The sequence below is a fragment of the Anarrhichthys ocellatus genome, unplaced genomic scaffold (genome assembly GCF_004355925.1).
Source record: "Anarrhichthys ocellatus isolate YVR2014 unplaced genomic scaffold, GSC_Weel_1.0 scaffold5, whole genome shotgun sequence".
Classification (NCBI taxonomy): Eukaryota; Metazoa; Chordata; class Actinopteri; order Perciformes; family Anarhichadidae; genus Anarrhichthys; species Anarrhichthys ocellatus.
The window spans coordinates 7,687,952-7,713,294 of record NW_022280035.1 but is presented as its reverse complement, the minus strand read 5'-3'; the positions used below and the strand labels follow the sequence as shown (position 1 = coordinate 7,713,294).

General features: G+C 40.5%; 2 protein-coding genes across 4 annotated transcripts; one reads left to right on the top strand and one right to left on the bottom strand.

Annotated features, from left to right (window-relative positions):
• Positions 1-9: 9 nt before the first annotated feature.
• rapgef3 (Rap guanine nucleotide exchange factor (GEF) 3) lies at positions 10-21,504 on the bottom strand. 3 transcript variants are annotated; one of them, XM_031845899.1, is made up of 28 exons: positions 21,410-21,504; positions 19,157-19,238; positions 13,775-13,819; positions 9,605-9,711; positions 9,397-9,518; positions 8,632-8,809; positions 8,384-8,468; positions 7,840-7,900; positions 7,421-7,497; positions 7,152-7,298; positions 6,916-7,019; positions 5,492-5,580; positions 4,858-4,936; positions 4,445-4,595; positions 4,255-4,337; positions 4,101-4,131; positions 3,877-3,952; positions 3,536-3,673; positions 3,256-3,353; positions 2,955-3,080; positions 2,519-2,700; positions 2,065-2,155; positions 1,926-1,976; positions 1,712-1,799; positions 1,554-1,618; positions 1,385-1,439; positions 1,158-1,229; positions 10-918 (listed from the first exon to the last, which is right to left on the bottom strand). In XM_031845899.1, the coding sequence occupies exons 2-28, from the start codon at positions 19,211-19,213 to the stop codon at positions 800-802; spliced, it is 2,577 nt and encodes an 858-aa protein (XP_031701759.1). In that variant the 5' UTR covers positions 19,214-19,238; positions 21,410-21,504; the 3' UTR covers positions 10-799. The 3 variants fall into 3 exon arrangements, with proteins under 3 accessions (XP_031701759.1, XP_031701758.1, XP_031701761.1); XM_031845898.1 differs by lacking the exons at positions 19,157-19,238; positions 21,410-21,504 and adding an exon at positions 17,304-19,130; XM_031845901.1 differs by lacking the exons at positions 1,385-1,439; positions 19,157-19,238; positions 21,410-21,504 and adding an exon at positions 17,304-19,130.
• Positions 21,505-22,809: 1,305 nt separating this feature from the next.
• Positions 22,810-25,306, top strand: slc48a1a (solute carrier family 48 member 1a). The gene is made up of 3 exons (XM_031845905.1): positions 22,810-23,284; positions 23,702-23,869; positions 23,983-25,306. Exons 1-3 carry the CDS (start codon positions 23,155-23,157, stop codon positions 24,117-24,119), a joined length of 435 nt encoding a protein of 144 aa, XP_031701765.1. The 5' UTR covers positions 22,810-23,154; the 3' UTR covers positions 24,120-25,306.
• Positions 25,307-25,343: the final 37 nt, after the last annotated feature.

Here is a 25,343-nt window from a genome sequence, read left to right as displayed (position 1 = left end):
CACGTGTAATTGAGAAAATAATTTATTTAGAAAACATTGTATGAAAGTATATGCATGTCAGTTAGTGGCATCATTGCCCTAAAAAAAACAAAAACGATCTGATACAATATATTAGTTTTAATGTGAAAATACTCGTGCACAAAAAAACTAACCTAAAGTGATAAACTATGGCAAAGATCTGTTGTGTGTGTGTTCTTATGGCCTTTTTGTAGATCCTCACAAGGGATCCTTCCACAGACGGCAGTATGGACCTTTTCATTGCCACTCTGTTGCTAGGGCAACAGCTCTGCTCCAAGTTTACTTCCTGTCAGCTACTGCATTAACAAAACATTACAACAGAATATACAAAGAACATTGAGAATGTTAATGTTGTCAAGTTTGAAAAGGTCTATACAAAATGTCACATCAATGATTTTTTTTTACACCAAAGACAGGCATACTTTGCTTAACTGTACATGTTGTAACACTGCCTTTGTGAGGGGGTCAGTTTCCACTGTGGCACACGCTCTGCTGTAAGGCTTTTTGGATAAAAAAAAAAGCGTCCCACAAGTCCTTTTGGACATAGAATTGGATTCTCTGGTTCATCATTAGAGGTTATAACTGTGCAGACAGCACTTTTTTTGCTCTTGATGCTGTCTAAGCTCCTTGAATCAAAGTGAATCCACCGCACTGGACACCTCCAGACATCCATCTTATTTAGGCGAGTGTGGATGTTTTTGTTCATCCAGCTGTAGTCCGTTCTCTGGTTCACATTTTGCGCTACAGATTTACAGTCTTTGTACATTTGCGGGTTGATGCCCTAGCATTCTATTGTTCTTGATAGCTGTGTTAGCTTGCGCTGGTTGTCAATCACTTTCAGGTTCTGAATGTAGTGTCGGATGTTGCTGGGACTCCGCAGAGGAAGGGCGAGGTCGGAGTCTGGAGGAGAAGGAGACATCGCTTTTGACTCGGCACACATTTAAAGTGTTTGTAGTAGCAAATCTTCCTTTTCATTTTTTTAGCCAGTAAAATTTAAAAGCACTAATGCGAGAACAAGGGTAAAAGTAAAACAGTAACAAGGTTGTGGAGCTACACCATAAGCTACAGGCACTGTGTTTAAAAAAAGTAAGGCAAAACCAAGCTATAACTGTGTTAATGATATGGTAGATGTTGCTTACATGTAGATATGCGAGTCGTAGGCCCTTCCAGAAACATCCGATCTGCCAGGCCCCTCTGTGGAGACGATGGCACTGCAGTAGAGAAAGAGAAGTTTACCTACTTCATGCATCATTCAGCCAAATCATCCATTGACTTCAACCTGCATGTGCAACTGTTTAACCTTTTGACCTAAACCCATGCCAGTGCTATAACTCTGCTAGTTGACAAGCTCAACTGGATGCCTTACCATAAGGCTGGCTTCTGCATCCTCGTACAATTTTCACTGTCTTGGCAATCATGCGCTGTCAGAGTGGAAGGATGAGGAAACATTTCAAGTTGCATGCAATGCCATGATTTGTGAGGAGAATATAATAGAGCTGTGAAATGTTAGAATAAAAACATTTTTTCTGTCTTACCACTTTCTCAAAATTGACCAATTTGTCTACATAGCTGGGATTTCCCTCATTGATGAATGTCATGTCTGGACATAGGAACAGAAAACATGTCAGCGGTTAGTGAAGTTGTTTACATGACATTCTAATGCTGTGTAGGCGACACTGCTGGTATTTATCACCTTTGAGCAGCAGAGGCATGAAGGGGATGTAAGGAGGACTGAGTTTGGCCACAGCCAGTCTGTAGGCCCTGTGGTTGCGTGAGGGATCCTATAAGGAACAGAGAATAAACAGAGCACCTTTATTATTATGTTAGTGCACAGAATGAATGTACTAAACAGTAAATTTTGGAGTATTTATAAAATCTACTGAATGGGAGCATCTGGTGTAACTTACCATCAACCTCTCATAAGCACAGTAAATTCTTTTTGTCTTGCTTGGTATTCTCTGGAACAGACAATAACACTTTTTGTTATTTAGTGAATGATGATACTTTGTTGTATCATCATGACGGTTTCATTCAGGGGTTTCTCACCTCCCAGGTCTTGTAAAGCCTGTGTACTGCACTGTTGCTCAAACCGAACATCACAGCGAAGAATGAATTGAGATTCTTCTGCTCCTTTAATCTGTGACAGAGAGGACACATAGCTACAAACCAGCGTTTTTACCAAACTTATTGTAGGCCTATTGTAAATTGGATCGTTCATTTGTAAATAGACACACTGCCGTAGTCAGCATGGATGTTTGAACCAAATTTAGGGGCAATCCATGTTGTGACATTCCTCTCAAAAAACACACACATGTCGACATCATCGTGGCGCTAGAAGAAAAATCAAGGGGCCCACTAAAGTCAGTATGCCTAATCCTCTGAGGACCATGAATATTTGTACAAAATAATACATACATTTCAGTGTGGACCAAAATGGTGGACTGACCTACATTTCCATCAAAACATGGCAACGGTTTTAATGCAACTAACCCTAACTTACACTGCGGCAATCTTTATGAACTTCTTGAGCAGGATGGCTCGTTTCATCAGATCTTCACAGAGGCACAGCTCGGTCACCACCCAGTACTGCACCTCATTGAAGCGACGCACAAACCGCTCCAGGTTAGCTGTGATGGCACCAGGGAATTTATGACGGCCGAATATGTAGTAGACAAGCTCCACCTGCAAAGATAAAAACAATTATTCACATTAGTTTTTATAGGTGACTTAATGAATATGATTTGTTTCAGAAACATGTGAAGCATGCAGGACGTGTTGTACTGGAGTACCAGATGATCTCATGGCAAAGTGCCAACGGGTGTGACTCAGATACATTCATCAAAGAGATTCCCTCTCCTTTGTTGTAATGTGGAAGTTGTTATTCTATACATAAGGAAGTACTTTATATGCTGTCGTGAGATATCTGCTGGAGTTACCTCATGCATGGCAGTGAACAGTTCCCAGTCATAGTTGGTGAGTTCATTGGCGATATCTTTAGAGCCCATCTGTTCGAGGATGTCAGTTGTTCCTCGCTCTGGACCTTGCTGCTCCTTCAGGGGCATCTGGGAGAAAGAGGCCGAGAGGGACAGGAAATGAGAGGATAACAGATCGTGGTGGGTGTGCACCTTTGATGGTAAACTGCTTTGAATTATTAAACCACCATGTCAAACTGAACTGTACGTACCATCCATCACATATTTAAAAAAATAAATAGTATGGCGGGCATCTATTCCTCACCAGTTGCTCCACTTGGCTGCTTGTGCAGACGAACAGTCTCTCGTTGAGTCCCAGAGCCGTGTAGACTGCAGTCGCATCCAGCTTCAACTGAGCTCTTTCTGTGTGCATTTAATGAATCAAATACTCATTTTCAGCATAATGAACTGACAAAAAACAGTAGAAAATCACATTAATATCAGCTCTGAGTGCTTTTTAAAATTTTGCAGAAACTGACAATTTAAATAAAAAACATCTATGCACATTTGAAAAAAAGAGAAAGATGTCATTAATCTAGTCCCACCTCCCGTGGAGTTCATTTTGACCAGGATGTGATCTCCGCCAGGTTTGACTATAGCTGACATCACATCCTTTACAGATGTGTTCACTGGGAGCATCAGAGTGAGATGTTTGTTGTCTGGCCCGTAGATCTGATACAGCACTGCAGCGAGAGAGAGAGACAAAATGTCAAGACATGCTGATTTGGTCATTGATGACGTGAGTAATGATGTGTTATCATGAACAACAGATACAATGTGAGGTAAATCTACATGTATTGCAACATGTTGTCGTGATACATAGATAAAAACAAGTTAAGTTAATGGATCACGTCACTGATTTGATTTGTTTTAGAGTCTTACTCGCCTTTATCTTGAGCTCTGATTGGTTGTAACCTCCCCACTGGCTCCTCGCAGTTTGAAAACCAATCAAATTGCTGATTCTGTCGAGAGCATCAGAGTGACTCAGCAATTCAGTGACATTAAACTGACAAATGACAGCAGCATGACATTTAGTTTTCTCATTAAAATGTATCCCTGGTGTTAACATCCTGCAGCCAGCTGTCATGTGCAAAAAGACTAGACGCTTACCCTGCTCAGTGACTGATATCCATTCTCCAAGCTGTAAAATAAAAGATGAAAAACAGTTTTGGATCTCATGCTCAATATATCTCAATATTTAGGATTCGAGAAATGTCTCATAAATAGATGTTATGAGAGTTATGAGAGAATATAGACAATTTACACTTTTGTTCTCCTCCTTTCCCTGAATTGTTCTTTCAGCATGCTGAACAGACGGAAATCTCCTGCCACCTCCTTCTTCAACACCTGTTTAAGCCCAAACAAAACAAACAGAAACATCATTATAATATACATAATCTATATTCTTAAAATGTGATGCAATTATTAAACAAAAGGATAAATGCAATCCCAACCTCCAGAGAGTCCAAAGCAATAGGGTCTTCTTTCAGCAGAAGGCCATACAGCGCCACCCACTGGCCAATCAGCTTCACTACCTTCTGCTTGGTGGTGAGAATGTAGGAAGCCTTCTCCTGATCTGAACCATCAGAGAGCTCGGCCTGATAGGTGCAACGACGGTTAAGGGGCATATCATGAAAAGCTTTACAGACAAAAAATCTGAAACAATTATGAGAGACTGTATTTAAGCAGAACATATTAAATGTATACTTGATATTTACTTATGGTATCTAAATACTCTGTTTGTTTAATCTGCTGGCATCATAATCATAATCATAATAAGCTGCAGCAGCAGTGGCAGTACACATTATATTCTTGTCATCATCAGCATCACCATCACTGCGTATTAGTTTTGACAATCACAGGATATTGGTGCTGTAGTGCGGTACACAGCTGGCTGGTGGGCATGAAGACTTTGTGAGTGACCAGAAAGTCGCTCACACAGGGATCTGGAGGGAGACAAATATCACAACAACACAAGTTTAAAGGGAGACACCACGGTTGAATAGGGTGAAAAGATTCCATAATGCAAAAATTGTATGATTAAATTTGCACACACATATTATTTTAACAAATATGTGCTAATTTGCACAGGATGAAGCCAGGTTAAAAATGATTGTATAATTTCGTTGACATATTAGAGTCAAAGGATTTTAAAGAGGGAATTTTGGATATCTCTTGGAAATTGGCAATCAGAAAATACTGTCAACAGACCATAATAATAAAAATCTCCCCAGTGGATTACTTAAATTAAGACAGTTTTCTAAAATTAAATCTAATGCCAACTTTCCAACAGAAACAAATATACAAAGTAATACAATGAACACCTAAATGTGTATTTTCTTTCCACTTGTCTGAAAGAAGACAAGTTATGGAAGCTAAATTACCCCAAATCTCCAAACTGACCAGTGCTTGGAAAACAATGTTTTTGCTTTAACTAAGTTGCTGACCACGTCACTCAAGAAAACAGGGAAAAAGGCAAGAAGGTGCTTGCAGGGTCCCACCTATTGAGTCGTTTCCATTGGAGTCCAACCTTACTGTTTCCAGTAAGTGTTCTAGGATTTTCTCAGGTGTTCCTGACATAACTGTGTACCTGCACAAAGCATGACAGAAGGGAGAAAGAGTATTTTTTTAAATGTTAATATTTTCTTGGCATTGCTCTGCATTCTACTTCTTAGTTGTGTTTGTTGTGTAATTAGTGCCTGATAATGTTAATAACCCCCCCCCCCCAAAAAAAAAGAAGAACCAGAAAAACGCATATGATTGCATATGTTTTGTTGTTGAACAGAAAAGGCATTGCCTTCCAGCACATACTTTATCTACATCATAATTAAGTTTGAGGACTTCTTGCCTAATGGCATCAGGTCCAAAAAATGTAGGGCTCCTCAGATCATACATCTTGGTTGTTTGGTGGCGAACTAGAGCATGCGATAGTAGTGGGGTATTAGGATCCAGGATATCTAGGTGATTAGGGATGACAGATGGGGAAGTAGGAACAGGTGTGTCAGTGGGAGGTGCTCAGGTAAAAAGTGTGGTAGGCCTCTTTGTCTTTCACCTCTTGTTTGAAGCACATACTGAAATCTAGGGTTAGAGACACTCAGCGATTTTAAAGTGCCATATAAGTTTGATAGTAAATTTATATTTCTGTAGGAAAGCTGATTTAGTCCCCCCTCCCCACTCAAATATACAGTTGTGGTAATTCCAAGTACCGTAGGTAAGTCATGGCTTTATACTAAAGTCAGTCTGCCAACATGTCTTATTGACTATAATATTGGGTGTTGTTTTAAAATACTAATCTGCTCTGATCGGGACTTGCATTAGAGTGGTGTGTGGTGGTAGTTTGGGTGTGGTCTCCTTAGGTTGGATGAGTGATGTATTTGGTTGCAGTGATTATTCTTTTACCGTCTGTCTTTGGTGCCACCCTGTGCTGCCCTCTCTCACGGTCTGTTCAGGCTTTCCTTTAGTAGGACCAGCAGATAGTAGTTTTAGTAATTCAAATGAAACTGTTTGAAACCGTGCTTAAAATGGTTATTTTGACTGCTGTCTTTCTTTCAGAACTAGATTAAGCTTTAATCATTGTCAAGTTGTGTTGCCATACTACAGGCTACAAGAAGATAGTTCAAGGTGTGCAAGTAGCGGAGGTCAACATCATGCTAATTCACTTTTTTATGTTTGCTAAAACACTTTCAAGACTGATAACAAGTCATTACACATTGCAGGGTTGAAGTCCATTTTTTTTTCCCCCGGGCTTTTCAGATAACAGCCGTTTAATGAGACCTTAACTGCGTTTGACAAAAATATCTGTATGCTTGTTATGATGACAAATGGCAGCAATTGTGTTATTGGCGTGATACAGTATCTGCCCACGCCCAGGTAGACTGTCTTAATGATCGTAAACCTGTAGAGTGTGTGTGTGAGAGTTTCTCACTTGCTGTTTCCTGCCCCTCCCTGCTCAGCCCAGTCGGTTCTCTTCTCCAACACCAGTACAGTTTTCCCATGCTCTTCAAGTCTCACTGTATTAGCTTCCACATCCTGACGAACAAGAGACATGGATGAAAGCACCATCAAATACTCATTTTATATATCTGTGGATCTGAATTTGTGGTGGACACGGAACAACTTTTTGACGTTGTTTAAGCATAGTAATTAGTTACTCGGACACACCTTAAGGATGCGTATGAAGTCCTGTTTATCAACACGGAGGAAATGGCAGTTGTCTTCTCTCAAGATGATGGTGGCAGCACGAGGGGCATCATTCAGCAACGCTAGCTGCCCAAAGTCCTCACCCTCGTGTAGCGTAGTTACCAGGCCCTGCATGCACACAGCACTTTCAACATTACATTACACTAACAGACAATTCCAAGGCAAACCGTCATTTCATGAATGCCAATTCAGATATTTCTTATTATGGCAGTAAGTGTAAATGGATTTACCTTCCCATGTGTGATTACATTTACAGAGCCTTTCCAGATGATGTACCAAGAAGTGCCTTTGTCCCCCTGACTGAACACTGCATCACAAAAAGACAGTCAGTACTAACGTTGGTCCTTTACACACGTTGTTTACGATGGGCTTTATTATCTATGCATGACTAGAAGGCCATAGTGAGAGACGAGAAGAGCAAAAAAGACTCATGATGACCTGATTGTCTCCACTGAAGTAATGAATCAATTGTGACAGGAGGCTGTTTAAATATTATACAGATAACATATCTGAAAGGTATCTTGTACAGAAGTGACTGCTAAGAGGCCATTTGTGCACATGTGAACATAAGTGCACTGTAGTGTGATTCAATACATGATGAAATTGTGTCTGCGTGTGCATGTAGCAAGGCTGTAGCCGGAGCACTCACAGACTGTTCCGGCCTTGGCATGTGATTCAAAGACCAGCACCGCTGCCAGCTCCTTACGCACCTACAAGCACAACAGGCTAAGAGATTAGACTGAACTGTGTGGATTACTCCTAATGGTTCCTTGGTCAAAGCAGTTTAGGACTCAGAAGACCACTGGATGTGTGGCAACTTCTATTATCGTAAATGAACAAACAAGGTAGAAACATTATGGGGCAAACTGTTTCTTTTGCATTTTCTTACAATGGCAAGTGTTTTATGGTTGATTTTGTTTATGCAAGAATTCTAGCCTTAAGGTTGTATGAAATTAAATGACCATCAAAGTAAAGCCTCCAGTGTAATTGGCCCTTTGCTAAGTTATGGCCCTCAAACACAGACTGGCCGATCATAGCGTAGCATCGGCCAGCTCCAACCAGGGTCCGACAGTTATGACAGGGGGTGGCGGGGCTTAGTGAAGGGTCACTTTTTTTTTATGCAGAAAAACTGCATACAGTGGCTTTAATCATACGGACACGGATGTCAAGAGCAGGCAGTAAAAGTGACTCACAGAGGTGGAGAGATGAGCTGCAGCCTTGACATGGAGCAGCTCCTCATAGATGACCTCCAGGTCCTCAGCACTCCTCTGACTGGGGCTAAACACAGACGTCAGGTGTAATCAACCACAGATGCACTTACAAACTTTGTTGAAAGATGCAAGATGGACTGTTGTATATGATCACTATGAAAGGGACTTCATCATTAGTTCACTTTCTAATCATTATCATTATTAGTTGTGTAAAGCCTCAACATGCTGACCATTTGCGTAGAATCATAGTGAGCAGAGCATCGGGACCCAGCTGAGACAACAGCGACAGACTCTCCTGCAGCTCGTCCTCTGAGTCCTTCTCATTTGTTATGTGGTTCAGGCCAAACTCCGAGTCCTGGAAGCGGTAGAACTGGGTGTCCTTGTCATGGAAGTTCAACTCGTGTTTCACTTGATTGAGGCAGATCACAGAGGAGGGAAAACATCAATAATGTAACGAGACCTTTTTGAAAAATGGTGATCACATGAAAATGAGATTTAGAAAAGGAAATAATTAATACATTTTGAACTTCAGGAGAAAAAGTTGTGGTGCAGTGACTTTACAAAAGTCCTGAATGACAAGATACATGAAAATAAGATTCATTTATTCAGAGTGATCCCCTTCATTTGATGATGAAGCCTTTACATCCTGATTGGAGTGGTCTCTTCCAGGAAGACAGTGCCTCGTCCAAAGAGCAAAAGCGTTTGACTGAGTGGGAACACATTGTAAAACATATGCCGTGGCAGGCTCAGTGAACAGATTTCAAGCTACTCAAGCACTTCTGGGGAATTCTTAAGTGCAGCCTGAGACTTGACCGTCTGAAAAATACATACTTCTAAAGGCATGAGCTCGCCCAACACAAATGGTAATTTCTCCTAATTGTGGTTGCCGGTCATTGGTTGGTAGTATTTCTGTCTGTTGTGAAGCACATCCAAGCAAAGATGGATTTATAATTATTCTTGAGACACAATTCTGCAAACTTCAGCTCTTTAGTTACCATGAACAAGGATTCCTTCATCCACCAAGACCTGCCACATTCCAACTGCTTGACTTCTTGATTGCAGGCATTCATTTTGTTTCATCAGCCAATCAACAAGTTCCTTTCCAGAACAACATTGCCTGTGAGAGAAATTTAATATTTGAATCAGCATATATATTTTGCATATATATATATTTTTTTTTAACAGGGAAGAAAATGTGGGTACCTGTATGTTTTGAGGTGATACTTTCTGTCTCTGATCAGACCTGGGTTCCCCTCCATCATGACACTATACACCGCTCTCGCTGCCTTTACCACACGATCTGAAAGAAACTTAACAAACATGACATAAAAAAAGCAGTTAAACTCTTGTCTTTCTGGCATAAATATTTATGTGAGTTGTGTTGCCTTTTATATCATGTGATGAAACAGAGTGCGAAAGAGCGGGGGGGGGGGGGGCCCTGTACATAAAGAAGGATGATAACACAAGCGGTTTTGTTTACTGAAACAGTCGGCCGGAGTGCTGGCAGCAGACAGAAGTTGGCAAAAAAAAAATTACGTTTGCATGTATAAGTGAAAGAGACAAGTGTTTCTGCATTTCCCCTCAGTGTGAAGATCTTGTGATGGGAACCACGTCATCAATGTGGAGATTTATGTGGGCGTTGTAGTGTAATGTGGTGCGTTTGTGGGTTGCAGGGAGGCGAGAATGTATTAAAAATGGCTATGTTAAACTCTCCCACTCACTGAGCTCCCTCCCTGCCTCGACAACTCACTCTCTGGGTGGCACACAGCGACAACAAACTTTCACTTTCTGACCACCGTCAGTCTATTTCCTTTCAACCTCTCAAATCTTTCCGCTCCCCTTACTCACACCCCCTGACACACATACAGACAACTCACTAAACCCCCCCACCCACACAAAAAAACTGCAGACATTGGTGCAAAACCTGTCAGCCACTGATGCAGAAGCAAGGCTTATGTAACAAGAATGGGCTTTGTTTTTGCCTGTAATGCAACTGTCCCATTTCAGGCCTTTTAACGCTTTACACGATACACTCTGCTTCCATTTCAAAAACAAATTGGATCTAACAAACCCCTTAATATTTATTGTCTTTATGAATGACTGGAGTATACATCTTTATTGTGATCCTCCCTATTAAACTTACTCTCTCACATACCCTGCACGAAGTCTTGTGACTCCAAGAGTGACTGAGATGGCTGCTTGTTTGTTCTTTGGATTTTCCTCAAGGCACTGCTATTTATTCAGGGTGGTGGTCTAGATATGCACACAGAACCCCACAATGACCATTTCCTCTATTAGTGTACTCTCTTTTAAGTGGAGTAGCGATGTAAGGAAGCAATTGTCACCTGCACCCTTTGCCTTTTCTAGTGTTCTGCAACTCCTTCAGGATATAAAAATGCCTGCTGACCTTTGACCAGTCTACTGACCCCTTGTATTGATGACGCCAACACAATCTTTGCACTTTGGGGGCTTGTTAGATCGTCGTTCATGCAGGATTGCTTATTATAATGTACAACTATAACAGACTACTGTGGGTAACACTGTACAGCACAAACTGCAACCTATCAACTCCACATTGGGCTGTTCCCAGACCTGACATCAACAGAGTAGCCCAAATGTGCCCCCAAAGTGTCTGCTGTGCCCCTCTGGAGTTGTGTTGTCTAGAGGTCACCACTTTTCCCAGGGGCCCATTTTCCCCTGGGACTCACATTCTCAGGCATGTCAGCTCCAAAAGTCATTTTCTTGATGAGGCCATTTTCCATGACCTAATCCAGTCCCTATAAAAACAATATCAAAAGCCATATTTCACTAAGGGGAGCCTAGATCCCACTGCTAGATCTGACCATCATGAAAACAGGCAGAAACATTTTCTATTACTGTGATTCATTCCAGTTATGGCTGTCTGCGTTGAACAGTGTGTTGTTTATTGGCTGAATGTAGGCCAGCTAATCATGTTATCTAGGAACCATAGCCAGTAGGTCACTGTTCCAAGTGAGTCGAATTACAGAGCAAACACCTTTCCCAGGTACAATACACACTGTGTGTGTAGCAGTGTGCAGTGACCAACACTGACGTATGGGCCATTTGTAAGGTTTGGACAGGCAATTACTACCCATTTTATGACTCGGGTTGATTGTGCTGTTGAGGCCATTTTACAGTCAGGAGCCTGCATTTAAAAAGTAACTTCTGTTTTACTTGGACTTTAAGGCAGAGTGTCTTTAGCATCTGTACAGCGAGTATTTCCCAGTGAAACGGAATATTTTAGTTATAATAGGGAGTTAAATGAAATCCTTTGCATTTGATTGGATCGTTAAAGGTGGGCATGCTTAGAGTTTTCACCGTACAGAGCTAGACTGTGCTCCACAAACACCTCACTTGTTACTAGAAGTTGCAGATTGATTGATAGTTGGATGTCATGACATTATTGGTTGAAATTGGTTGGCACTAGATTGCAATGTGTCATATTTTGTTACATAGGTAAAATAGATGATTGGATTTTGATATAAAAATACGCAGAAATAGATTTTTTATTTTTTTTTGCATATAAAAATAGGTGCACAATATCACCGGGTATGTGACCTAAAAGGGTTCAAAATTTTGTGAACGCAATCATTTGGATGCAAGAAAGTAGTAGTATCCCAGCACAATCACATGATCTATTCTGTGTATTTTCTTTAATTTCATTCTGGTCCTGGCTGAAAGTGTTAGTCGTAGTCTTTTGAAGTCTGTAGTACGTGATTTGGTTTCATGCATGCATCTTGTGGGGTGGAATGATGAGTACAGTTCTCCACTGTCTCTCCTCTGTAGGCGAGACATTTCTCTGTTTCTTACTCTCAGTGACCTTGGTGGGCTGTGTTGTGTGAGAAGCAGCTACAGATGAACACTGTGTGATTTGACAAAGAGCTTTGTCGACTGTACCTGACTTTTCCTTTCTCTCTGAGTGAGAAAAATACAAAACTACACTTCAAGAGGCAACGTTTCTATCCTGCAATACATGTATATATGGGTTCTTCCTGACCTTTAATTTAGGTCGTTCAGCATCAGATCTTTCAAGTTGTAGCTGTAGCTTATGTGAACTTACACCTCTGACCTACACTAGATGAGTATGGGAAAGTTGCCTGAAGAAGTCAAACACATTATATAACTTTGCGAAATCCAAGCTACAAAGTCCTGCACCTTCAGAACAGTACCACCTCAGTCAAAGGCAAGTAAAAGCAATGTGAAAAGTTTTTGCTGAGAAAAATTCAACTGGAACTTTTGTTACACATGTGAAAAATGTGTGTCTGCCATTAAGCTAATCATCACATTTGGTGGATTCCACCTCAGTGAGTTCAAACACAGGTTATTAAAAACAATCCGTCTTGTATGTTGAGTTATCAGAATGTATGATTCTCATTAGTGACTTAGAATCTGGAGCCAACATTTGCTAAGCAACCGAACAAAGTTACAAAAGGTTAGCAACACCTGCCTCCTGCAGACACGATGACTCTATTTTCTCTATTGTCTCTCTCTAGCACAAAACAAAATGCACAGGGATTGATTCTTTTGGGGTTGGAAGTCTCTCTCTCTCTCTCTCTCTCTCTCTCTCTCTCTCTTCCCCCTCTCTCTCTCTCTCTCCCCTCCCCCTTCATCTGTCTGGTGGAACCCAAACAGGATTCACTTCATTTCAAACCCTGTATGAGTGTTTTTACAAGTTCTCTCCTTGGCATATTGTTGAAGAACCCGAGATAAGGCAGTGTGAGGGGCCTGGGCTGGGTAGGGCTCAGTTAGCTGTGGGCCCTGGAGTGCCCTTTAGACTCCTTGTGGAATGTGTTTTTTAAGACTCGCTTGAGTAGTAATGCAGGATATTATAACAAAAGAACGGGTTCAGCAGTTTGAGAGGATGCAAGCACTGCAACTCTGGATGATAGCCGAGGTCAGTAGAGCCACGAGGAGAGAGGGACTTCCAGGCTGGTGATTAGAGTCACATTTAAGGGCTGTACCAGCCAGTGTCAAATATGGTGATCAGCTAATTTTCAGAGTGGCAAATGGAGAGCCTGATGTGTGCTTACAAACCTCATCATGAAATTGTTATGGATTGAATAAAAACTTGCAATGGACATCACATGACAATAAAATGCGAGATAATAATTAATCCTGATGACCAAAGCTCAAGGACAATCCACTTTGCAAAAGTCATATTCAATAAAATGGTCTATTTTCAGCTATGTTGCAGGAGGCAATACATGCTTGTTTAAGTGCTGAAATTTAAAATCACGCTTCATGCATACCTTCACATCTTCAGCATGAGTTTAAAAACATCAGTGAGAACATTGATTTATTTCTGCTGTGGGGAGGTAGTGTACCAAAGCTCTCCATCTCTGGCATACACACCTGCTTCATAGTGTCCTTTGAATTCATGGCCTCCGGCAGCGGAGTCTAAGAGAAACAGGAAGAGAGAGACGTTATCACCTCTTAGCTATTTCTTCATATCCAAAGCCTCTGAAATAAAGCAGATAACTTGCTTTGGAACGGCATTCCACAGGAACTAGCTGGACTGGCCGTTGATGATAATCTTGTTGTGGTTTCACCAAATAAACAGATTAACCAAGCTGGACTGGCCAGATAGAAAGAATAATTATTTTCTTTTCATTGGGATGAAGGTCAACACAAATACATTATCACAAACCTGCGCTTTGTTACCATCGTCTCCAACGTGGTGTGGGTGGGTGTCAAGTGTGTGCGATGAAGTGGGAGGTAAGAGTACATAGACATCAGCAAAGGAAAGTACAAAGCCTGTTGCCACGCGTTTTGTTAAGTGAAAAGGTTGCTTTTAATATGGACTGTCCTTTTTTTTTTTTTTTTTTCTAAAAGGCTTTTGAATATCCCAACCATTAGAGATAATGCGCGGCAGTGGCTGAAACATATAAACAAATGTAATCATTTCTTATTTTTGGAGACCTTACTCTGCACAAAAGCCAGGTCAGCCCTAATTTTAGCGACAGAAATATATAGTGCAGGCAGTGGGGTTGCACTACAGGGCCTGAGGGTTTGGAAGTCCATAGAGGGAACAAGCCCTTGCGAGTGATTCAGATTGCCAACTTGGAGATACACCTGCGTTCAAAATAGAACTCACCATAATGTAAAAAGGGTGCCATTTGCTATGTATGCCTTCAAAAAGCAAACCCATCTCGGTAGCAACTAAATGTAAGCTTATCCTATATAAACTATAAAAGACCAAAACAGACCACTACGGGTGGATAGCCCAGATAACCCCTTGACTGCAATGTCAAGTGCCCCCAGTGTGGGAAAACCACTGTGCATGCCCAAAGTCGTTGGCAACTAAAGCAGATGTCAGAAATTTGGTCCCAGGTGTAGCTGATTGCCTGTTGCCCCGCTGCAATTTGATTGGCTGTTTGCCAAGTCCTGCTGTCGTCATCTGCTAGTAGTCTGCAGAAGTAACATGAACAATTTGGATTATCTTCTAGAGCACAATTTAAAAAGTCTGCTTATTAAAGATAAAGTTATGATTTAACACCTCGGTGACCACTAGCCACGGGATATTGTTATAAACCGAACCGCTGTTAAAAATAATCGCATATAACGTGGAGTGGTTCTCCAGGAAAAAATGGCTAATTTAACTGCTAACGTGAACTGTTGGCTTGTCAGACAAAACGCCTTTTTCAAGATCTAACGCATCTTTCTGAGAGGATTAACAAAAATGAAAGCGGCAGGACAACGTGGTAAACTTGGACTAACGTCAGTTACCCAAATTGACAGCGCATACAAACCTGACACATTTTACATTTTGCAAGCTGAACATACAATGCAATCAATACAGCACATAGAAAGAAATTCACGTATTACAGAGGTACCCATCCTATTAACTAAATATTTGTCCTTGCAACATGATGCAACCCAATGATGAGACAAAAGTGAAATGTAGTGCCTATAAAATCAGTTTCCCTTAATTTTGTGAGGGTCCACACATGACACTAAATACCCACGAGCTACCAGATCTGGATAAGAATATTCAATCTTAATGGTTTGTAAAAGTTCTTCATAAGTCTCTGACTTAAATTCATTGAAAGCAATTGCCTTTGGAATACAGGTAGAAGTTGGCTAGAAAAGGATCATAAAAAAAATTAAAAAAGCAAGCCACAAAGAGGAAATAACTTTACAACTTAGGCCGAAGTAACATCGCACACATGGCAACAACTACTGCAAAACTAGAAAATCACACAATTTAAAAATTTGCCAGGTATAATCGCTTGACATAGCAGTCAATTAAAGTATATTTGACTGAATGTGACTCCATAAACCATAGCATATTTGTAACAGTTATGACCCAACAATAAGGACACGTGCCCCCTCCTGACTAGACAAAAACGTGTGAAAAACTGTGTTCTTCCAGGTCCGCAGACAGGCATACGCCATTAACAGCTTTTATGAATGTGAGGTATTTTGTTCTTCTTTGCCTCCATGTCTTAGCCCTGGTATGAAAGAGTAATGAGGACAGGGAGACGATGCCCTGGCATCTCTTAATGATGACAGCAAATAGAACTCAGTTATGCCTCTGAAGGAATTTTTCTGCATTAGCTCGGATAAAAAATTGGCAAATGCATCAGTGCAAGTTAAATAGTGCTTATTATTGATATCATGCCTAAATGAACAGAGGAACTAGTCACCATTTTGGGAAAAATATTACTCCCTGCAGCTTTAATTAATATCAAGCCTAATATGTAACATGCAATTGTAAAATAATGTTGTTATTGAGGTAGATGCCACTACTTTTGTGCCAGTATAGTACAAACATTGTTCCCAGAGAATAGATCATGTGTATAATATCAAGTCAGTGCATTCAATTATTTTGTAATTAGGGTGTTTGTCAGTTTGCTGTCAACTTAAACGTTGCACTTTTGTGTGAATCTTGTTATTGGCCTGGCGAGGACATCTTTGTGGAAGTACTTATGTGTAAGATAACCTGAGTAAACACAAACTCACTTGGTGCAAGTTGAACATGTGAGAATATGTGTAGCTTTTTACTTTGAGGGATTATTAAAATCAGGTTGTCAAACTGGCATGCCAGATCCATGTGTCAGTTATTTATAATATAATTGTAAAGTCTAATTGTAGTTTAACCTTTTGAGATGCTTTATAAAAAATGTTACATTGATATTTGGCTGGTCAGCAGGAAGTTCAGAGTGCAGTCTTTTGAGATTTACAATCGCCTTTGACGTATTGTTGGTTAAAAGTCAAGTAAATTTAGAGCCTCACTGTTCTGTGTCTTCCTGTGACCTGGAGACAACCTCCCCTTTGTGCATTCTTACTCTGTAAATGTAGAGGGGATGTTGAGGTGAAGGTGAACAATAAACAATACTCTATTTATAACCTGAGTTTAATAAAAGAAAAGAAAATAAAGACTTTGTGCTGCTTTGTTGCCTTGCTGAATTCCACCACCCAATCTGCTAAAACAATAGAGAGATCTGCTTCAGTTAACTAAGCATTCTTGAAATATCTGCCAGCTGCTATTTTGGGGACCCTGGTGAGAGGAAGTGAGGTTGAATAAACCCCATTTTCACAAACGACTTTCCCCTGCTCTCTAACAATCTCTTTCTCCACATCTCATGCAACTCTCACTTTGAGTTTCAGCACAACATGTATGGATGCAATATACGCCAATTTGTACCACAAATGATGAGCTTTTTAGAATCTGCTTCTCCAGCAGTGACTACTTCCAGACATTTACAGAGTAATCAACAGACATGATGAGGAAGATGATCAAAATAGTGGTGGACTATTATCACCACTCTCTAATCTCCTGGGCATCTTTCTGTGCCACTTTTCAGTAAACTAATGCTCGTCTGTCATCCATGAACTACTCCGCAGTTATTTCTCTAAAGTAAACATGAAAGCAGCATACCCAGCTGATGCCTCGTATGGTCGGTGTGTCCACTGAGGAGCGGTCCGGGAATACTTGGTAATTGTGACTCCGAAACAGATGCATCTTGTCTCAGATCCAAACAACCGACAAATAACTTCCCCAGTCAGAAGATCTGCACACGGACTTGGCACCAGACATTATTCACAGCAAAGTAGATCGACCCGTCTTCCGCTCATTACTGTACACCGACAACACAACGCAGCGACAGTGTCGGCTCAGGACTCCGCATTTCGTCCTACACAAATCCGGGCAGGATTCTGGACGTCGTCCCTGCATCCAAAAAACCCAGACCCGGCTACTTCAATAGACGTGTCTGCCTCAGTGGGGACGGAGTGTGAAGTCTTCTTCAGCCATCCCACGCAGCACAGGCGCACTGCTGAGTTGCGTGTGTGCGCGCTCTTTGGCTTTGGCAAGGAACTAATACGGAGTCATCAGAGAGACGGCCTCCTCTGGTATTTCTTACCGCTTAATTAATAGCGTTTGATTTATTTAACTTGACATCGATGCACTCCGTGTCCATGTGGGCTGGTGCGCACTGTACAATTTGTCCGGTATTTTAAAACGTGCCAGGAATTGTAAGGTCTGTTTCACCAGGCTCATACTGCAGTATACATAATTCATATTTCAGGTGCATTGTTAAAAGGTGACAACCTGTACGGTAAGTTTATTTATACTGCTCGTTTCAGCAACAAGGCAATTCAAAGTGCTTTGTATAGAACATGAAAAGCATTGAGACAAACACATTATAAAAGGACATTCAAATACAATTTAAAAGAAGTCACCAAAAAGCTAAAATAGAATAAGACTGGTATAAAGTACAAGAATAAAAGTGCAGGGTCAAAAAAATATTTCATAAAAAGCAGCAGCAAACAGAACAGGCTTCTGCTTTGATTTAAAAGAAGTGAGAGTTGCAGCTGACCTGCAGTTTTCCTGGAGTTTGTCCCAGATATGTGGTGCATAAAAAGTGAACGCTGCTCTCCATGTTTTGACTCTGGGGACAGTGAGCAGACCTGCCCCAGATGACCTGAGAGGTCTGGATGGTTCATAATGTAGCAGACGATCATAACTAAATCATTCAGTGCCTTTATATAAACCAACAGCAGTATCTTTAAATCAATTCTCTGACTGACAGGAAGCCAGGGTAGAGACCTCAGAACTGGAGTAACGATAAAGTGATGAACAAACTCTCTATAAAGACACTAATAGCTAAAAAAAAAAGAAGCTAATTTTCATTTTCTTTAAAATGCCTCATCACTATGTAACACAGCACTATACGTAGTACATCCCTGTGACGTAATGAAACCACCCATTCAGCAGTTCACCTGCACTGTAAATTCACAAGACCGGGTCAAGGTTATTAAAGGAGTCATAATGTTCAGGCACTATGTTGTAGTTTGATCAGTGCAGTAGTTCAGAGCTGCACACTTGAGCTGCAGAACTCTGCACACACACTTATCTGGCTGTCCAGCTGTCTGGCTGAAGCGGGTCTGTAAGCACATGGACTTGCAGATAAACTGTTTCAAGGGCAGAAACCCGTTTAGTTTGTGGAGCAGCACTTGATGTCTCTCATTCAGTTCTAGTTGTCAGTTTGATGACAGGTGTCTGCCCTTTGCACAGGTGTTAAACTGTTACATACCCATTACTGTTTTTATAGATTCATAAAACTCATAATGCATATTGTCGCAACAGGTGTATCGTTCAGCTGTGAATGCATCTTGCCATGTTGCTGTATCATCACCTCTCTCTGTGTTTATGGCTCAGACCTGACACATGTGGTTCCATCATATTTTATTGACTTTATTTGTGTTGTGGTATGTAAGCAGATGACTTACTTCCACCGGTGTACATCGTCTTGGTGTGGAACAGATGGATTCGACCAAGTTCTCCATAGAGGAGATGGCTTGTACAGTATCTCTGTAGGAAATCAACAAGAAGCAGGGTGGTAATTATTTTCTTTAAGAAACGAGAAAGAAACATGGGAATGTATCTGTCGTGCCTATTTGTCGATAATTGGTCAAAGCAAAGCAAATGTCTGTACATTTGCAGACTGTCAAACAAGGACAAGGGGACCCTCTATTTTGTGATGACCCGTGCACCTCCATTTGTAACCGTGTCCTGCAGCCTGGCAATGTTATGTAAGACTTGTTTAAATCCCTGCTATTGTTCCAGTGCAGGGCCGCCCTTCCTGTACTGACCTCAATGAGTCAGTCTGCCATGGCTTTCCACAAGACACACACACACACACAGAGGAGAACACTAATTCTGTCCTGCTTCCCGTGCTTTGGTTTGGGTTGTTCCTCCAGCTGGAAAGGAGGGCAATTTTAGGAACTCTCTTCTTTGCGCAATATTATTTAAAGTCCAGCACCTGTTGCTCCTGCAGTCAGTTCTGTTTGGCATTACTGTTCCTTTCTTGGAGTTCTACATGATTAACACGTGTGTTGAGTGAATGCCAGAAGCCTTGAGAGATCAATTCACTTTGAATCACAAACCCCCTTTATATCAGTTTCATAACAGAAGCTCCATCGATTGCCTGCTCTATGCTTTGAAGCTACTGCGAGACACATTTACTACAATCCCTCAGAAAGAAAACAGTAACTTCTTACCAAGTTTAGACCCCCGTGACCTCTGTGATGGATCATGGGGATGCTCCAGTCACTGCTGTCCCAAAAGCCAGTGTTGAAAATAAGCGAGCCATTAAACCAAATAGAACATACTGTTTCAAGTGCGGCTGATATGTTTCCTGTGTTCCGGCTAAACTTGTATGACAGTTCAAAATGAAGGAATCCAGTTTTCCTTCTTATGACCTCCTGAGAGAATGTTAACACGATGGTTTAGGTGATAAGGACGAGCACATTGCTGTGTGATAGTATCTGACAAAGTGACTGCGTTGTGTTTACAGCTAGACGTCACTGAGACAAATGTGACTGGGATTCATGGTAGTTTTGAACCAAAAATAAAAGGCTTCAGCCTCACTACGGGAGCAAACTGCCTCTTTTATAGAGGGCTAATCTATGCTGGATGGGAATATTGGTAATCAAAAAGCTCCATCTCACAGGAGAGATTAAATGTAAACTACTGACACCTTAAACTCTTCTGCCACTCTGGTCCCAAGTCACTTTGCATTGCTCAAAGCTTCACCTCACATGCATTTGAAAAACAAATGCTGCCCTCTATTGAGAACACAGATGCTCTGCAATCTACATCACTCCACTAAGTGGAGAGGAAGTTCATGTAAACCTCAGGTCAATTTACACACATAAAATTATTAGATTAGACTAAAGTCAATCGACTTTGTTTATAGGAACCACCAAATGAAATTCTATTTTAAAAAACTACATACGTGTATGTTTTAATGATGGATGTTTATGCCCTTATATTTTATTACACAAGTACACCAATAATATTTTGTGTGTTGTCAGTGGTTCTGTCTCTCTCTTTTTTTTGTATTTATTTATGTGTTTCTATTTAGATCCTCTGGGAATGGGAGTGGGATTTCCTGCAACATCTACGCCCAAGGAATGTTCACTTTGCCAACTGTCTTTGTTGTGCTTGTCTGGTGGTACACACACACACACACACACACACACACACTCACAAGCCTTTTCCTTCCTCTCCCTTGTCCAATTATTAGCAGTGACAGGGAGTGAAATATTTTATTTGTTTGACCCCAAGGTCAAATAAGGACTGAGGCAGAAAGTGAAGCAGACATGAGCGAAAACATTAAAACAGACAAAAACACTTAGTCAGCATCGTTCTAAAAGATCTACCTCATGCTGCGCAGTCACATGTTGATGCGTACCAAATTAATTCAGTCATAGACGCTAACAAGCAACAAATAACATATTATTCAGAGCATGAATGACTTGCTTTGTCTGGAAATTTGAAGCAATTAGTAGTAAAATTATCTCTATATATCAAATTTGCTCATAAAATCTTGTCAGACATTTAGTAATACTTTGTCAGACACGCTTACATTTGCATGGCGTACCATCTAATGTCCATTCTCCATCTGATGAAATAAAATGTCATAAACTAACCCATATGTCAGTCCGTTACATCGTTTGGATAAGTGTTCAGATACTCACCACTGGCACGCTCTTATAAGGTTCTTCAGCTTCCACACTTTTTGTGTTTTCTGCTTTCTCTTGCAGCCTTTGCTCTTTTCAAATGTCTGAGGATGATTTTTCTGTCATTGCTGTTTATATGAGTTGCGGGGATTGTTGCTGGACTTAGCTTCCTGTATCTTTCTGATTGGCCATGAAGAGAGTGCCCCAGGGCTTGGGCTGAATACAGTCTGTGTGTGTGAATGTGAAGACATAATCAGTATATAAGCAACCTGACAGTCTTTGGCCTAATTTGCATTCATTTTCACAGCTATATTTAAATTATATCAAGAACACTGCATATTTTAGATGTATTTACTGTTTTTGTTTTTCAAACTGTGTATCTTGTTTAATATTTAGTGGTTAAATGTAACAGGACATTTACTGAAGTTCTGTTTGACGTACTTGTATGTTGCTTAAATATTTTCATTTTATGCTACACTATACTTCGACTGCATTACGACTCAAATGCAAATACTGTACCTTTTACTACATTTATCTGACAGCTTTGGTCACTAGTTACTATGCAGACCAAGATTGTTTAATGTATAAACATATGAACTTTATATAACACGATAATAAATTCATCATGGGTTTTGTACGTAAAATATATTTAACTACCCAACAGTATATAAAATAGTTCAAATCAGCTCCACCTCGACCAACTTCCACAGAAAAATATGAATTATACATAAGTGCACCAGTAATAATAATACAATAGAAACACGCTCACAGGGGTCATTTTTCAGCATTTTAAATATACTTTTACTTTTGACACTTAAGTACAATTTCTAATACAGGACTTCAGCATGAAGGAGTGTTTTCAGAGTCTGGTGTTGCTACTTTTAGAGGATCAGACTACATCTTCCACCCCTCTTTGTGAACTATTGTCTTTCTAGCTGACATTAAGGATCAACACAGTGCTTTTATTTATTTTCCTGACTGTATAAACGTATGCAACATGTTTGTGTATAGATTTGTAATGCATCAAACAAAAATTGCCTTCTCAGTGAGCTGCCAGTTGCCCACTGTACATCTCAAAATACCATGTCACCAAATGATCATAACAATTTGGCATCAGAGGTCTAAAAATGCAGTTCTTCTTTGCTCCACTAGGGGCGGTGTGTTAGAGCTGGGTGTTTCCTCAGTGCAAAGATATTTTAATGTTGAAGTGATAGATGACTTCTCGGCAAATTGTTGAAAAGGCACCGAAACAAACTCGTTTTTTCCGCATAGAAACAACAACTATTCTGTATTTCAAGTGTTGTTTAACAATGAAGTATACGTACAGACCAGTTAAACCGATGAAATTGAGTCTTTATCGATATAATTGCGGCGTCAGCTGAAGACGAGGATCCACGGTGAGCGTGTTTTCTCAGTCACAGCTTTGCATCTTTGCTATGTACCTCACATAAACACTTTTGTTGCTACTTTTCTTCCCTGCCTCTTAGCTTGAAAGCTTGTCTCATCGGGAGTTTGTGTCGTGCTAGCCACACGAACCGACTATTATTTAGCTTTTTCTAAAGCTAGCTAGCTAACACTGATAGGCGTCGTTCTCGCTGGTCGCTCAGCCCAGGGGAATCTGATGTTGTCGTTAGTATCAATGCTATTACATAATGTGGCCGTAAGCTGTTGATGTAGCTTAAAACCAGTCTATTTAGATAAAATACGCCTTTAACTCGCACACCTGTTACAAAGATTTGGGTGGCAGTTGTTGGATTTTTACAATGGGAGTCAGCAGAATTTACATTAGCATCGGATATTCTATCTTTGGTACCCTGGTTGGACTTTCGGCTTTCTTGGTCTGGAATATAGCATACAAACAGCCATGGACGGCGGCCATGGGAGGCCTGTCAGGTATGTTTACACACCTAACTTTTAGCCTTAATTGTAAAGGTAAATGTCTCCGTGATCGTGTTATTCACATACCATTGGAGCATTTAACTCAGGCTGCCTAATCCTTTTTGCAAGGCCTGCACGGTCACACATCACCATAATCATAATGTAAGAAAGTGTTGGTTGTATTTACTCTGGTCCCTGACACGGTAACACATTATTTGCTGTCAGTATTTGTTTAAATTGTTTTTGTGTGTGTTAGCTAGCTCATATGTCACACTTGTGCATATGACCAGATTTGTAGCTCATCCTCTGCATCAATACTCTGACCGATATTGACTTTTTGAGGCTATTGACAATTTCAATTTTTTTTTCCACGTGATGGGGATTTGTCAATATTTTCTAAAAGTGTGTGTGTTTCAACTTGTCTTTCAACAGGAGTGTTGGCGCTCTGGTCTCTTGTCACACACATCATGTACCTGCAGGACTTCTGGCGCACTTGGCTCAAAGGCCTCAAGTTCTTCATCGCTGTTGGTGTGCTCTTCTCATCCTTGGCAGTGGCCGCCTTCATCACCTTCCTAACGCTTGCCATCATACACATGCAATGTAATGCTCTCTCTACTGTTCCTAGTTTATAATGAGTAACTTGTATGTGATAAGTATTATAGGATTGATTTCCTTATGCAAGTATTCATCACATGGCTTTTTCTGTCCCACAGCTCCTACTGACCCAAGGAGCCTTTATCTCTCCTGTGTGTGGAGCTTCCTGACTCTCAAATGGTCCTTCCTCTTGGCCTTATACTCCTACAGATATCGCCAGGAGTTTGCAGACATCAGCATCCTCAGCGACTTCTAGTCGGTACTGATTTTATGGACCGCGATGGACTTTGAGAGGTTATAGGCAGCCAGCAGGAGCTGGTCAAAGAGCTTTTGTAACAAAGAGGAGGAAGCGCATACATGGCTAGATTTAAGAAGTCACCTGACTTTTACCATAAGGAGTTGCACTTGTTTTACTTGCTTAACAAGCTCTGTATTTGTATCTTCATCTGTTGTCCTACTTTTAATGATCCAAATATTATATTCCTGTTAATAGTCTGACCTTCTGAAGACTGGAGCTGCTTTTGAGTTCATTGCTTGCGGCTCTGTATGGAGAGACATGCTGTGTTTTTAAGATTTTATCTTTGTGTTGTTGAATCTTAAAACCGCTAATACATATAAGGAAATCCCCATCGTGACAGGCTTTTAATCTAATGAATAACTGTGAAAATACTCCTAAAGCTAAAATCCTCAGAACCAAAACTAAAACCTCCTACCTGAAGCCACTCTGCTAATTGCTAGGTTGACCGTGTTTGCTGGAGTGCTTGAATGTTTGTACTCAAATGAGCTTTTTCATAGTTGTCTTTGAACAACAGAATACTCCCATCACTACACAGTCACTGTCTTGGTGTCTGCAAAGGCAGTCTCTTAGCTCCCTTTATCGTCAATGTCCCAATTTGTGAAACCTTTTTTCATTCAATCACTGATATGAATAGTTACTATTATTTAAAGCGTTTTAATGAGGGTAGTTGATGTACTTTATTTCTCACTTCTTATTCCACATTTACTTTTAGGAGAACTAAAGAAAAGGCTTTCCTGTGGAATTAGTTGTTTTCATCTTTTGTTCCACCATGGGGAGACTTGCTTTTCTTTTTTTATCAAGAGTCCACTGGAGAATGATGACATTCCTCTTAAGAGAAAACCCAAATTAGTTTGATAAATATTGCACTTTAGTCTTTGATATCGATGCCATTGTTTTGCACACAGATCCTGATGCAATGGAAGTAATTATGTTTTACACAGTCATCTCTGTCTCACCATTTTAAATGTTTAAATACATAATTAGTGTGTAATAATTTTACAGTTGGCATGTTTTGTACAACTAGGCTTTGTAAGTGTGTTGCTCATGTCTACCATAAAACCATATTAAATGTATTTTTGTTGATGAATGTGAGGATGCTACATGTAAATAGAATCTCAACCCATTAAAGGTGCATTTATTGTTAATTACATTATGTTGTCTCCTTGCTTTATACCACACAGA

What these genes read in the sequence shown, in the direction of transcription:
- rapgef3 (XM_031845898.1), bottom strand. Translation starts at nt 17,387, where the DNA reads ATGCATCTGTTTCGGAGTCACAATTACCAAGTATTCCCGGACCGCTCC. An exon ending in AATCAGAGCTCAAGATAAAG is followed by an intron (nt 3,674 to 3,876) that starts GCGAGTAAGACT and finishes CTCTCGCTGCAG; the next exon opens with TGCTGTATCAGATCTACGGG. An exon ending in TTCATAAAGATTGCCGCAGT is followed by an intron (nt 2,156 to 2,518) that starts GTAAGTTAGGGT and finishes TCTCTGTCACAG; the next exon opens with ATTAAAGGAGCAGAAGAATC.
- slc48a1a (XM_031845905.1), top strand. Translation starts at nt 23,155, where the DNA reads ATGGGAGTCAGCAGAATTTACATTAGCATCGGATATTCTATCTTTGGT. An exon ending in GGCCATGGGAGGCCTGTCAG is followed by an intron (nt 23,285 to 23,701) that starts GTATGTTTACAC and finishes GTCTTTCAACAG; the next exon opens with GAGTGTTGGCGCTCTGGTCT. An exon ending in TGCCATCATACACATGCAAT is followed by an intron (nt 23,870 to 23,982) that starts GTAATGCTCTCT and finishes TCTGTCCCACAG; the next exon opens with CTCCTACTGACCCAAGGAGC.